The sequence below is a fragment of the Molothrus ater genome, chromosome 6, assembly GCF_012460135.2.
Source record: "Molothrus ater isolate BHLD 08-10-18 breed brown headed cowbird chromosome 6, BPBGC_Mater_1.1, whole genome shotgun sequence".
Classification (NCBI taxonomy): Eukaryota; Metazoa; Chordata; class Aves; order Passeriformes; family Icteridae; genus Molothrus; species Molothrus ater.
The window spans coordinates 51,718,542-51,733,379 of NC_050483.2; the positions used below are offsets into that span (position 1 = coordinate 51,718,542).

Below are 14,838 nucleotides of genomic sequence, written 5' to 3' on the forward strand. Positions count from 1 at the left end.
AGTGTATTATAGAAGCAGTTACTTTCAGCATATGACGTTTAGTTTGTCTTTTTTTCTATGACCTTCTAAGAAAAAGGAGCTACTTCTCTTTCAATGAAATAGGGACCTATCAGCCAACCAAATCTCATGCCTCTACTAAGCTTTTATATATGAGTAAAAAAGTAGTCACAAAACTGAAATTAATTTTGTGGTCGGAATGTATTTTTTTTTGCAAATTTTTAACCATATCTCTGGTTTTCTGTTTTTAAAATTATGTAATATAGTGTGTTTTACTGACCACAAATTGTGTTTTGTGGTAGGAATTGCATCAGCTCTTCTCTGTGTCAGAATATGACCTAAAACTTGAAATTCAACCTTATTTCAGTTCCAATCTGTACTAGAAATCAGCTGTTTCATGTGACATCTCTGGGTCACCCACTTACCCTGCTTTGCCTTTTGTCCTCCTTTCAGCAGCTATTATATTACACTGTTGTCACAGAAAAATGAGCTTCAATGAAAAAGGTAGGGGATGGATCTGCCATCAGTGCCCAGTGATGTCACAGTTACAATACATAACTAAAAATAAGACTTTTAGATTTGAAGGAACATAAAAAATATAGTTAAGAAAACAGTAAGATCTCTACAGGCCTGCACAGCAAAAATACTTGTGTGTCATAGAATACTGAGCATGAGCTCAGGCACTGAAAACACAAACTTCAGTGTTTTCTGGTTTTTTGGGTTTTTTTCCTTTAGCTAATTTTCTTAAAAACCAGGAAAATTTTGTTTTAATATGAAGACATCTTGCTTTGTTAGAATATTCACAGGTTTTAGTTCTTTAGCTGGTCTATACATTACAAAAGAAAGGGTGGGGTGGTAGCTCCTGGGTGCAGACCAGTGCCACATCCTGGCTGAGAAACACTCAAGGTCAAGGGCAGCTACCAGTGTGAAGTCTGTTGGCAGTCAACTCACAGTAGGAATTACTGAAGACATACCTGAAGCTTCCAAAGAATCTGTTTCCATACTGAGTTCAGTGTTTGAATTTAAACTTTTCCAGCCAATTATTTGTGTTCTGCTGAGGACCTGGTAGCTGAGTACCTCTGATCTTTACCTGGCTGTTTCAAAGGGAAATATAGACTGGCAGTGATGCCTTTCAGAGTGAGATATTGGTCTAGTTAATCTGATAATAAAAGCACAGCTAGTATCAGTTATAAAGTGGAAAGTATCTTATTTTATACTTACCAGTATGGAGAAAATCTGGCAAGGCCACAGGCTAAGATGACGTTGAAAATTTTATACTGAATAGCTGTTTCTGTATTAATACTGTTAAAACATAAGGGGCAGAGTTTGCATATCTGTCGGTTGTATAACTTGATCGAACAGTTACCCTGTGATTGTAAGGAAAGAGCCTCTGGACAACCCAAATGAGACAAAAAGCTGATCCCTCAGTCCCAGAGATGGACCTTGCTTTCATAATACCTATCATTTTTTGATACTTTTCCCAGTGTATATTTCTCTCTTACAAAAAGGACTGTAGGATGCAGGCCTAGGCATAAAATATGCCATAACAAATTTCTGTAAAACTGTGTCAGAAACTGCTGGAGATTCAATCCAAATATAAGACTGACCTTGTTTGGGATTACAACAAACTGTACTCTGTTCTAGGAGAAGAGCAAAAATAGTACTCATTTAAGATATGAGTACTGACAGGGATAAGTGTTCAGAGTGAATAAAAAAGATTATTCTACTGCTACTGTTCAGAAGCAAGTCCTGTGAAAATTATGTAAACCATTGCTACAGTTGGAGAAGGGGAGCAGAATATATGGGATTTTGGTTTGGTTTGATTGGAATTGATGGTGTTTGGGTTTGTTTTTTTTAAAACTTTGCTTAGTGAGTAGCTCTAAGTATCAGTTCTGGTGTAATTTCAAGGAGTAGCTTCTGAATAATTATGACCTTCCCACAGTCATCAGGGAATGGAGCACCAGAGTTGCACAAGTAGGGGATTTTTTTCCCTAATGGCATTCTCTTCAAATATGCCAGTTAATTAAGCAAATGGAAGTGAGGGGTTATCGCTTAATTAAACTGGAAGGTGATTTAGAAATCAGCATGCAGTTAACTGAAAGAACATAACCAGGTAGTCCCTGGCAAATGTCTGAGGATAAATGACTTATTGGGTGTCCCAGAGCTGCTCTGCAGGTGTGCACACATACTCTGCACAAAACTTATGGGCTACTCAAGTCATCTTCTTAACCACCTTCCCTTGGTATCATGCTGAAATCATCCTTTCAGACCTTAAAAGTGGGGGGATCCTGATTTCAAGGCAATTACTCCAGACAAAGTACTAGAAGAGATGTGAGGTCCAGACACTTGAAAGCTGTGGATGAATACTCCTAAAGGAGGCAGTTATGTCTCACCCAAATAAACAAAACACAGTTCTTTAGAAACATGTGTGGTTCTCAGTCCGTATAAAGAGGATGTCTCAAATAATGAGGATGACTGAGGTACTTAAAATAGTTAAGCCACCTCAGAATAAATGGCGAGGGAGGTGGCTTGCCTAGCTGAGGGTGTTTCTTGATCTTTTAGTTTTCAGTCTTTAACTTTCACTATTCGTGGTAATTACATCTTTAATGCTTCCTCTCTTTAAGGTTAGTGTACTGTAATCACTGTAATTGTATGTCCATTATTTGTGTAATTATAGTCTGTATTTAGGTTTTGGATTTTGTGGAGTATGCATTCATAGCACAGTATCCCTAAGTGTAACTGCTGTTATGCTTCAGGTTGTACCTTTTCTGTTTTACAGTTAATGGGGGAAAGGTGACCACTCCAACCACTTTGTATGTCTGAGACTTTTTACATTCAGGTCATAAATTTGGCTGGCTTTCAGTATGCAGACTTCTCAATTAATTACTTTTTTGATATTTTCTCAGGAGAAATTATTCATGACTTTTTGATTCAAGTAAACAAAAGCACGGGTATTGAGATACAAAATTTGCGTGGCTTCGTTCACAACACCCCACAGGAATTTTGGTTGATTTGTCAGAAAGTTGTTGCTCTGCATAGGGACACCTGTTACCTAGCACCTTCTTTCTACTTCTAGAATTCTGCACTGTCTCAGGTGTCTTGGTGACACCAAAGTCTATAACTGGCTGTGGTTTCTTTCATGAAGGCTGCATTTTTATTCTGTATGTTCTCCAGGGCTATTACTATACAGTGTTTTCTTACTGGAATTGTTCTTCAGAGCAATTAGGCACAAGTAACTTTAAAAAATTGCCAGCTGTTTTAAACAAATAAGTCTTCCAGGTTTATTATATCAAAAATACTTTGGAAAGCAGCTTCTCTTCAAGAGAGGAGCTATTCCAGCTTTGTTATCACAGGAAGTTCTTCAGGCACTTATAAGGAGAGCAACTGGTATTTAAACAACTGGACTGTAGATCTGTTGCACGTTCAGTTAATTAGATTGTACATACACATGAGCTTGTATTCAGTAATACCACTTGAAATACTTGGATGGTAGCTGTTGCTGCTTGTGTAAGAAAATTCTTAGCATTTTATGATAACTCTAAGGAAAAAGAAAAGCTCATTAACTAGGAGAAGTGGGAGTAAATTGCAGAACTATTTACAAAGTGACTCTAGTCCTATTTTTTAACATGCTATTATTGCCTTAGTAGTTTATATCTAACAATAAAAAAGTCATTATGCAGAAACATAAAATGTGTTATGGTAAAAGCTTAGGCAGATTCTCTGTGGTGTGTTCACATTTCATTTCTTAAGCTTCGTGCTGTAATCATGTGGCCATTTTAATTGCACACGAGTTTTTGCTGCAGTCAAAACATGGTACTGCTTTCTTTACCTCTGGCCAGTTATCTAGTATCTCCTAGATATTTAAGTCCTGATCCTGGAAGTTTTTGCTATGTATAATTTGTAATCTCACATGTATCTGTCATTTTAATGGCTCATGGGATTACTTCAGCAAAACACAAAGCATATGCAGGCATTTCTTCAAGTATGTATTTTTTCCATGCAGTTTCTGCTTCTGGCAAGGGCAAGTTATGCGTCACTGTTGCAATTTTTGAAATCATCCTGATATGTACAGAGTATTTCAGTGGGGTTCATACTCTGGAATGTGATATTCCTGAAAGTGTGACGATTTAGAAAGTTTGCTTATCATCTTAAACACTTCTATACCTGTGTTTCACAAAGTAAAAATTGGGAGGGCAGTGTATCCACTACAATATAATATAAATATTAAACACTGTATAATTATTTTCACTTTTCAGATGTTCCTCCAGCGGATCAAGAAAAGCTTTTTATCCAGAAGTTACGACAATGTTGTGTACTTTTTGACTTTGTTTCTGATCCACTAAGTGACCTAAAGTGGAAGGAAGTAAAACGAGCAGCTTTAAGTGAAATGGTAGAATATATCACACACAATCGCAATGTGATTACAGAACCTATTTACCCTGAAGTAGTACATATGGTAAGTGTTCCTGTTTATGATTCAGTGTTGCTTCTTCACCTGTATCAATTTATCTTAAGAAATTTTGATGAAGTCTTTAGAAAAGATCAACTATGTTTGCACATCTGCAAAAGAGTAACAGGACTTTGAAATTTTATTGCCAGTGTTGATTTTTCTTTTTTGTAAGACAGAAACTAGACACATATATGAAGCAGAATTAGATGATTAGATTAGATTTAAAGTTGGTAAAAACAAAATCTTGTATTTATAAAAATAGGGAGGGAAGTTAAATACATGCATACATACATAGATATATATGTATATGTATGTATATATGCAAAACTGTTTAAAAGACATGTAAATTGTAAAATTGAAATTTTATAAAAATGGAAGGTTAGAATTAAGATCACATGTGCAAGCTTGACACTTGTAATCCTGTTCAGCACCAGAGACTAACTTTATTCTGTGTTCAACGGTGAGAATGAGAGTCAGACTTTATTAAGCTCACAGGATGGCAGATGAGGTTTCTGCTGGAGCAAGTTATGTGAGCCATTCAGACCTGCATTGTCCCTCCCTTCTCAATATCCAAATCCTGGCTAGCTAGACTTAGCTTATTTTTCTGTTGTTTGCAAGTCCTCTCCAGAGGAGGAGGCCACAAAATTACAGCAGAGTCTTTCAGCTCTCATTGTGGTGGTGAGCAGACACCAGAGGCTTGGAGTCGCAGTTGGGGTTCTGTAGCTGTTGTCTGCAAAACCCTGAGAACAGAAGGCATATTTTGAAATTCCTAACTAATAAGCCTACAAGCCTTGGCTGTATGTAACAGGATGGTGTTTCCCAAGGCTTTATGACTTAGGGTGAATTTTCAGTGGGTTGAGAAAACAGTGCTTCTTTACCATGAATGTAAACTTCAAATTTAGTAATTGTCCCACAAATCAGAGACTTTGAAGCTCCTTCAAAGATTCTAAGGATTAATGGTATGTAGGATGTTGCTTATGATGAAGATTGTTATCTAAATCAGCCATAAGTGTTTACTGAGACAGAAGTTATTTTCATGAGAATTTCTGAGAATATGAGGATTACACATAACTCTGGATGTCAAACATGTACCCAAAGCACTGAGGATGGTTAATGGGAGATGTGGGATCATGGCTTTTCCCATGTTTTGATAACTTATTTATATCTCTGGGGTTTTTTTTCCTAATTGCTTGCTTCTTTGGGAGTACTTGGCACTGTTGAAAGGAGAGATATGAAGGAGAATAAGCTTGCTGAGACTTTCTTTGGGTAAAGTGGAGTTCATGATGAGTTCTTCAATACCAATGTCAGACATTGGTGCTTGCTTTGTGCAAGAGTTCTTAACTGCCTATAGTTCATTGCTTGTGCTTTCTATGCCTGCATTATCTTTCTCCACTAAACAGTTATGGCCAGAGTACATTTGACTGAGGAGAATGTATGCTTTCTTTGTTTTCAGGTGTACCCAATGGTAACCAAGTCTGCCCTTTGGTCAGTTGAACAAATCTTGCAGCAGAATTTGGCTGCTATCTTGGTTGCCAGGGTTTTGCTGGTAGCAGGCGGTGTTTGAAAATTCTTTTGGTGATATTAAAATGCTTTTTGTCTGCAAGGGTCTGGAGGGTATGGAGTTCTCTTGCATTGGTTTTACAGAGCACTGTGAGAGACACTGTCAATGAAGGCACCTGGACTGGTATTTTGAGGTTAAATTCAGATAGGTTTTTTTTCCTTTGGTCATTTCCTTTGGTCAAACAACTGTATATTTTCTCCAGTAGTGTTAATGATCTTTCTTTCAGGCATGTATGTGTAGATTGTCATGAACATTTGCTAAATTCTAGACATATCTGAATTGGTTGTGGGAATTTTAAGGAAAATAAATGTAATGTCTTCATGTACTTTAAAACTCTTCCAAGAAACATTCATAAGTTATGTGCTGCTACTGCCACTGAATTATATTAGTAAGGAATAGCATTTTCAATAAAATTATGAGGATCAAGAAATATTCAGATTTGAGAATGGTTCTCCGTTTGTAAAGTATGTGGAGTTGGCAGGAAAGTTGGGATTTTGCTATGCCATTCTGCCAGACTTCACAGCTTGGAGGTTACTTGTTTGTGTACATGTGTACATCCGATGTATATATGTGTGTGTGTGTGTGTGTACAAGTTCTGTTTGGTGTTACTAAATTATTACTTAGTCAGTCATGCAGGGCAATGAATTTCACAGGTTGTCTGTTTACTAGAAATAAAATAATGTTTCCTTTTCCATAGCTTCAAACATTCTTTCTCTCTGACAAAATAAACATTTACCTTATAATTTCATTCCTCTTTATTCTTTATAGTCATAATGCTCATGTCATGTCTATCCATTCCACACTTCTTTTTTTTTTTTTCCACTTCAGGTGTCCTGGACTAAATTATAGTAAGATCTTTTCTTTAAGCTATATATTCATCAAGTGGCTTAGCTAATAATTTAGTGTTAAGCCTAAGTCCTTTTTTCAAAAGGTATGAGAAATCAATTTCTAAAATGGATTTAATGTTCTTCTTTCAGAGTGGATTCAAGAGTATTTTCCCTTTCTTCCTCAAAGAGCCAGCTGATATGTCCTTCAAATTTGTTTTATATTTCTAAGCAAAGATGTGATGAAAAAGGAAATGTTTTATTAACTGCTTCTTATACAAGTTCCATTTCCTAGGTGTAGTATAGTTAAGTACCTCTTCTCAAAACTATAAAATGTGTAGGCAAATGTCTGAGTAAATTTTCTAAATGTGCATGATATATTCAGGGTTTTGTGATGAAAAGCATCCATTTCAGAATCTTCCTTAGAAAATAATAATGCTTTTTTTTAGCTTGCTGTAGCAGAAAGCAGGGCTTTACAACAATATTCTCTTGTGCATTAGCACATAGGGTAGTACTATTTTTTTTAATTGATACCATATATAGGAGCAGATCTAATTTTATTCAGCAACTGACATGGTTTTCAGCGCAACTTCTCATGCATTATTAGAACTACATACTCATTTACACCTATGTGAGCTTGAGGTTTTGTTGGTTTTTTGTTTGGTTGTTTTTTTTAGTTTTGTGTTCAAAGGGGCATTGCAGATCTGGTGTTCTCTATCTTTGCTCTAGAATAAGAGGGGCTGCTGTGAATGGAAGTGTGCTGTTGTTGCTCTATTAAGTATAAGGTTGGCTTTCCTTCATATGAATACAGAAGGCACAGACTTTCAGTTTATGTGCCTCTTCATTCAGAGCTGTTCTCATCAAGCTTAACGCAGGCTGCTCAGCAGAAGGGAGGAGAAAATGCATAGTATCTGATGCCTACTTGCTTGAAAATATTCTCATGTTGTATGAAATGGGCCACAAAAAAAGCAGGATTTGTGACTACCATTACAGCAAAAGCCCATGAACTGATAAAAATGCAGGTTGTTTTCTTTTCCCTTTTCGTTGTCCCATCCTCCTGTTATGTCCTTTGAAGTCAAGTGTTGTTGGTGCTGGCAGCACTGACAGAATTTTGGCACACTAGGCCAGTGTTCATAAAGACTCTAATTTCATAAGTTTGGGGGTCTTGTGGAATTTTATTGGTGGGAGGAGGAGCTGGGGGGGAAATGTTTTTCAGTTATGCTGTGTTTATTTATACTTCTGTGGGAAATTTGCCTTAGAGGAGATCAGGCTTTGCAGATTGTGTCTTGTCTGTTTGGTCAAGACTGAGAAGTTAGAAAAAAGATCAGCCATTCAATGGGTAAAGGACTCAGTGATATTAATTCATTGTAAATTTTCCTAAACCTCAGTAGGGTAGATGAGAGACAGGGGACAAGAGAGTTTCAGGTTTGTGCTTTCAATGCAAGATCCTGCAGCTTGATTTAAGCAGTTTTCTATTCTGCTGGTCAAGGATATAAAATGCAAAATAGATCACATCAGGCTTCACTGGTTCCATTTCTCATGGAAAAAATACTCTCTAGGTTTTTAATCTGTTTTCTGTTTTGAAAAATACAAAGTACAAAACTTGGTTGCTAACACCTGACATGACCCAGATGTTCTTTTTTTAATAGTGATAGCCTGAGACTTTAAGAATTCTTTAGATAAGCTTATTCTTCCATTTTTGTTTGTTTAACAACTTCAACAGGTTTTAAATTTCAAGTCTGATCTTCGGTATTTGTTTTCTTGGAAGACCACTGATTATTGCAAATTTTTACCATATTTTTTAAACAGAAGTCATAGGTGGTTAATCACTTGATGTCCATACTTTTAAAAAGGGGAACATAAAGATATATCAGCTTTAGTTTTAATTCTCTGCAGTATTTTCCCTCACAGGAGTATAATGTAAGCCTTGCAGATTTAGCTGATGCAGTTTGATACTGCCTCCCACTGTCTGCTCAGCCATCTGTCAGATGGGAGATGGCAGGACAGACGTACACATCCTCCGTGGCCCTTGTATGTAGACAAGCACTTGGAAGCACTAAAATACAGTTATATCAACAAACTCGATAAGTAGTTCATGTTTGCAGACTAGTCCACTTCCATGAGGATGCTAAATGTTTTTCAGGGCATTCAGAATTCAAATGTTAGAAGGATGAGGGTGGGTAGTTCATCCCCCTGGGTGCTGTGTATGTCAGGTATATGGACATTGTTTAAGAGAAATACCACTGGGGAGGTTGGTGTTGTGAAACTTGGTTTTGAAGTGTTCCCATATGTGTGCAACTGCTATGTGAAATGAAAGTAGTATTTTACAGAGAAGAACAGATGTGAGTTATCTTTGGCTTGCATCTCTACTTCTGGCTTACGCTTTTGCAGGTTGATGTAAGGCCTTATTAAGTGTGTATATATAAAAAAGTTTGTGTAAACATTTTACATACATTTGCTTACATACATGTCTGTGTGTAGAGAGATCAGAGCAGTATCCTCATAAAACACATCCTGACAGTAGTTTTGTACTTCAAAGAGTACTTAGTGCATAAAAAAGTGTTCTCCAAGTTAGAACTATGTAAAGTATGAATGTTCCTTACTGTTTAAAATACTGCATTATATAGCATGTATTTTTTTTGCAAATGTTAATTGAAATAGTTGATGTAAAGAATTCTTAGCCAAAACTATCTTGGAAGTTACTTTTTTAGTCAGTCAGTTGTTTCAGAGTTCTTAAAGGCACATGTAATTTCAGTTTGCAGTTAATATGTTTCGAACATTACCACCATCTTCCAATCCAACGGGAGCAGAATTTGATCCAGAGGAAGATGAACCAACCTTAGAAGCTGCATGGCCTCATCTACAGGTACTTCATGGAGGCTGAAACATCACAGTCTATAACAGAATTTTGACATTAAATTCATTGTTTATCTATTCTAAATTGTTTATGTTATGTGTTTATCTCAAAACAGTTACTTTTCCATGTAATTTTTAAAATGTGTTTCTTGAATTAAAACTGATTTTTTTTTTAAAAAAATCAGTTGTTATAGGTTAAAGGCTCATGGTTTCTTGTGGTAGAGATGTAACTGCCGAGATTTTAAATGAGCTTCTATTTGTCACTATGAATGCTTTGATCTGGCTCTGGCACAGCTTTAGCTTTCAGAGGTACCATGACAAACAGAGGAGAACAGAGACTTCTTAGAACATGGATTTCTGGGCATGATAAATATTAGATGACTGTGTGTCACTTGAGTAAAGTGTAGTGATGGAGCTCAGCAGAATTTCTGCAGTTTAAATAACCTCAAGTTCTTGTAATTTGTCAGGAGAACAAGAGCAAAGCTTTTACTGTGTGTTATTTAGATAAATATAACTAAAAACATTTTGCAGTTCTGAGCAACTAATCAGCAATTTTAGGAATGTGATGCTTATAAAATGGTTCTTGTTTAAAAGACTAATCCTGGGTTTTTTGTTGTTTGTTTTTTCCAGCTTGTTTATGAATTTTTCTTAAGGTTTTTAGAATCTCCAGATTTTCAACCTAATATAGCTAAGAAATATATTGATCAGAAGTTTGTATTACAGGTGAGGTAAAAAAAGATTTTTTTTTAACTTCAAGCTCTAAATTGTTTTTACAATGCATTAGATTCAGTTAAAGTGCATCTTTTTTCCCCTCTTTTCAGCTTTTAGAGCTCTTTGACAGTGAAGATCCACGTGAAAGAGATTTTCTTAAAACAACCCTACACAGAATATATGGGAAATTCTTAGGCTTAAGAGCTTACATCCGGAAACAAATTAATAATATATTTTATAGGTATGTCAGTATCTTTGTGTTATGGTACATGTGGTCAGGTATGCAGTTAAAACACTCCAAGACACTGCTCGCAATTTTTAAAATTCTCAATATGTTTATACTCAATATTGCTACATCTAATAATAATTAATACCACTCTGGGAGATTTAAATTAGGGTAGTATTGCCTATGGCATATATCTGGCAGCTGAAATTTGAGTTAATAGATGATTTAGTGGGTGGTTTGGTATCTTTGTGGGAGGCTTTTTTTTGGCGGGAGGGGGGTAGTAGTGTTTGTAATATACTAATGCCTTCATAAGGTGTAGTTCTTCATAATGCAGAAAATGGGCTGAAATTGAATGACTGAGGGATCTGTTATTTGCTTAAAGGAATATGTCTGCTACCTCTTCTTTCCTCAGCATTGATGTGTGCAGTTGAGCTCTTGTGAAATATTTGTTTGTTGCCTAGAATGAACTCTAGTATTATCACTGATACAAACCACTCTATTACCAAAGGTTTTTGGAAGTGTGTTTTTACTGCTGTTATGTCTAGTGTGAATGCAAGATTGTGGTGCCTGTTTGACTTTTTTCATTCTTATATTCTTTGCTTTTCTACAAATAATAATGCTGTATATCAGTTTTACATCCTGCTCCTTCTCTGCCACTGTTTTCATCCCACAATGAATGTATGGTGGTACCTCTTTAAGAAAGTAGCAAAAAGCTGCCAGGCCCTCAGTGTCGCATCATGAATGGCACTGGGCAGTACCAGCTGTAGAGGGAGCTGAGGGAGCTGCCTATGGTAACAACTGAGCCTTTGGAAGGGATACAGAGGAGCTACTCTAATATAATTAGTGAGCCTGTACTGTCTTGCAGTCAACTGGAAGTTGACTTCACAGGACAGTCTTGACAGGACAAGTGAAGAGCCAGTATATCCCAAGGAAAAAGTACAAGTGGATCTTGAAGATGCAGATTTTTTTCCCCCCCCACATTAATAAATTTCCCAATGACTTGAGTAAATTTAATCCAAAACGCATAATTTGGTCAAATATCTGAACAGATGATAAAACAACATCATAGCACATTATATGTACTTCTGAAAAGTGGTTTTATTTGCCATTTCTGGCACTTTGCTTCCATTATCTCTGAAAGCAAAGTCTTCAAATACAGATAGTTCTGGTGCTAAGTTTTTTAAAGACCAAGAAATCTTCTGGAGGTTAGATCAGCTTCATATAGTTTGTATAAGAGAGTTTTCAGTCTGACATGTCTATGGGAGATTATATAATTTGCACAGCTATGAAGTTGTGGGAGAAAAAGAAAAGCCAACCACAAACTTAGACAAAAACTCACTTAGCTGTATAATATTTAGCAGCTCAACTTTTAAAAATTTTGCATCTAAATGTAAACTAGTGCATTTGTAGTGCATCACCAAGGAGAAGTTGTTCCAACTTGTCCTGAATTAGTGAATTGGGCTGTGTGAAATGGATGTGTATATGTACACACATAAAGTATGTGTACAACTTTAAAAATATGTAATTTTGTTATACTTTTACCTTCAAGTTGTCAGTTTATTACTGTGCTTACCTAAGAAATGTGTGACCTTCGTTTGTCTTTTAGTCATTGACCAGAATTACATTAATTCTTTCCCCATAGTGTGTTAATCTATTTTTTCCCAGAAGTAAAATACTTTTTTTGAAAATTATGAAACCTGTATGTGCCTATTACTTCAATCCAAACCTTTTTGTATCACTGTGTTTAATTTTGCTTGGATTTATATCCTGAATTATAAGGAAGGGATCTTTAAGAATTAAAAACTGTCGCTTCAAATATTCTGGATTAAAAGTAGCTTTTATGTCAGCCTATGACAAATTTTCAAATTAAAAAATGCTTTCGAATTAGTGGAATTATTTTCTCCTAAGTGTAAATGCTAACTCTGCAAATTACCTGAAGCCATGCATAGAACTTTGTCAATAAATTTGCACTCAGGTGAAGGAGGCTGAAAGGTGACTGCCTAGTAAATTACAGTGCTCTGTCTAAAGGAGATTCAGGAAAATGTGACTTCCTTTGTTTATTGCAAGCCTTTTCTATGCACAGAGATCTGTAATGCCAGAGAGCTTTTTACATCCAGAAGTAGTAACTGTTTGAACACCTTGTGCTTGCATTTGCTATAGAAGGTTGAGTCATGGTGTTTAATTGTGCCAGATACTCTTGTGTTATTTTAATATTTAAAGTGTTATTTGCTCTGTTCAGTTTTGCATTATTAAAATGGCATAAAGTATGAGTGTTGGGAAAAGCTTGAGTGTAGGCTGCTTTGTTAAATGTGAGAGAAAAGAGCAAGCAGGTGTGAAGCTTGAAAGCAGCTGGGTGTGCTACTGATTTTTGTTTCCACAAAGTTTGTTTTCCATTGTGTCTCTCTGCTTTTCTTTTACTGAGTGACTGAAATATTTGGGTAATGATAGATGGTATTAGATTTGTATCTCTCTTCCGCAGTAAACCAGTAAAATGTTTCATTTATTTAGGTTTATTTATGAAACAGAACATCACAATGGCATAGCAGAATTACTGGAAATACTGGGAAGGTAAGTTGTAGATTTCATTTCATTTAACTCACTTGCTTTTAAGAGTAGACTTCAAAAAATTAAGGGGATTTTGTGTAAGATTGTAGAAACACAGAAAAAACTTGAACCTTGTGGGGATGTTTTGGGACATGACAATTTTTGTCATGTCTCAGCTGTAGGTATAGTTGTGTGCAGCTTGGAAGAAGAATTTGAGACAGCTGAAAAACTTGGTTAAGGTGTGGACAGAGATTGATCTGACTATTCTATTCATTTGTAAATATTAGAAAACAAGTCCAAGAATTTTTGTATATCCTGCACAATTAGTGCGAACTTCCATATAATTACTGATCTTTATTTTTAATTTCTTTCTCTGGCAGCATAATTAATGGATTTGCCTTACCATTAAAAGAAGAGCACAAAATATTCCTATTGAAGGTTTTGTTACCATTGCACAAAGTGAAATCACTCAGTGTCTACCATCCACAGGTAAATTTTACTTAGTGTTTTTCTTACTAGTCTTTAAGTAAGCTTGCTTGAAGAGGTTGGGGGACTTGAGTAAGTCTGCTGTAAATTCAGTTCTAAGCTCCAAAACTTCCTTGCTAACTGGCCTGGGGGAAATTACTCAACACATATGTCTGTAATGCTTGACTTGCTGATAGAAAAATTAAAAAGGAAACATGTGGGAATGCAATAATACCCTTTTTAAAAGCACTGTAGTGTTTATAGATGAAACATATGTAGTAGTTGGTTAATGTGAGAGTTCTTAGTATTTATCCACACAGCATTTTTTGTTTATCTTCTTGTCTGTAATGTTTAGACATAATAAATTGCAGAAAAGTATGGTTTTAATGAATGTCATCTATAAACACTTTATTCTAAATTACATTAAGCAATTCATCTGAATTCAGTTTGTTGAATTTCCTGTTTTGAAAGGAATTGGGAATTTACGAGGACATCATTATTTAATTCAATATATCCTTTCAGAAGAACGTAGAAAAAAGGGGTCTCCTGAGTTGTACCGTGCTTTTAATCCATCAGCTTACATAGATGAGCATAGTTATCATTAGTGATCATTGTGATGTATTTAAAAATCTCAAGATTTTTAATATATTTAATATATTTTAAAAACTCAAGATTTACAGCTGTTCAATGCACTTCTATCTAACTTAGGTTATGAAATAGAATATACTTACTAAATCAGCACAGGACACCAAAATGTTATTGAGTGGAAAGCACTCTATAGGACAAGGTCATGATTTTTAAATCCTGTATTTGAAAAGATGAAGTGTGATGAAATGCAAAGTACTGGGTCCAAAAAGGAAGCATCATCATGTGTATCTACATTATAACACAAGAAAAGATGAGGACACACTTGCAAAGGTTGGAAAGAATTGCTAAAACCTATTTACCCTTCTGTTTAAGTTGTCTGCCAAATAGGTTTTTAAATTTTTTTAATTGCAGAAGAAACTTGTATTTTCTTTGAAGCATTCAAAATTATTCTTGACTTCTGCTAGTGACTTCAAAATGTGTTCAGTTTCATGGTGAGAATTAATAAAACTCTTTTTCTTTTACTGTAGCTGGCATACTGTGTAGTTCAGTTTTTAGAAAAGGACAGCACACTTACAGAACCGGTAAGTTTATCTTGCTATTATTGCATATTTTGAAC

General features: G+C 35.6%; 1 protein-coding gene across 2 annotated transcripts in view; it reads left to right on the forward strand.

The window, feature by feature from the left end:
- Positions 1-14,838, forward strand: part of PPP2R5C (protein phosphatase 2 regulatory subunit B'gamma) — a 71,672-nt gene that overhangs the window by 44,652 nt on the left and 12,182 nt on the right. For both annotated transcript variants that reach the window (XM_036383578.2, XM_036383579.2), the window contains 7 exons: positions 4,254-4,453; positions 9,588-9,698; positions 10,319-10,411; positions 10,510-10,640; positions 13,134-13,193; positions 13,550-13,658; positions 14,750-14,803. In XM_036383578.2, the coding sequence (XP_036239471.1) occupies positions 4,254-4,453; positions 9,588-9,698; positions 10,319-10,411; positions 10,510-10,640; positions 13,134-13,193; positions 13,550-13,658; positions 14,750-14,803 (758 nt within the window). The remainder of the gene's footprint in view (positions 1-4,253; positions 4,454-9,587; positions 9,699-10,318; positions 10,412-10,509; positions 10,641-13,133; positions 13,194-13,549; positions 13,659-14,749; positions 14,804-14,838) is intronic.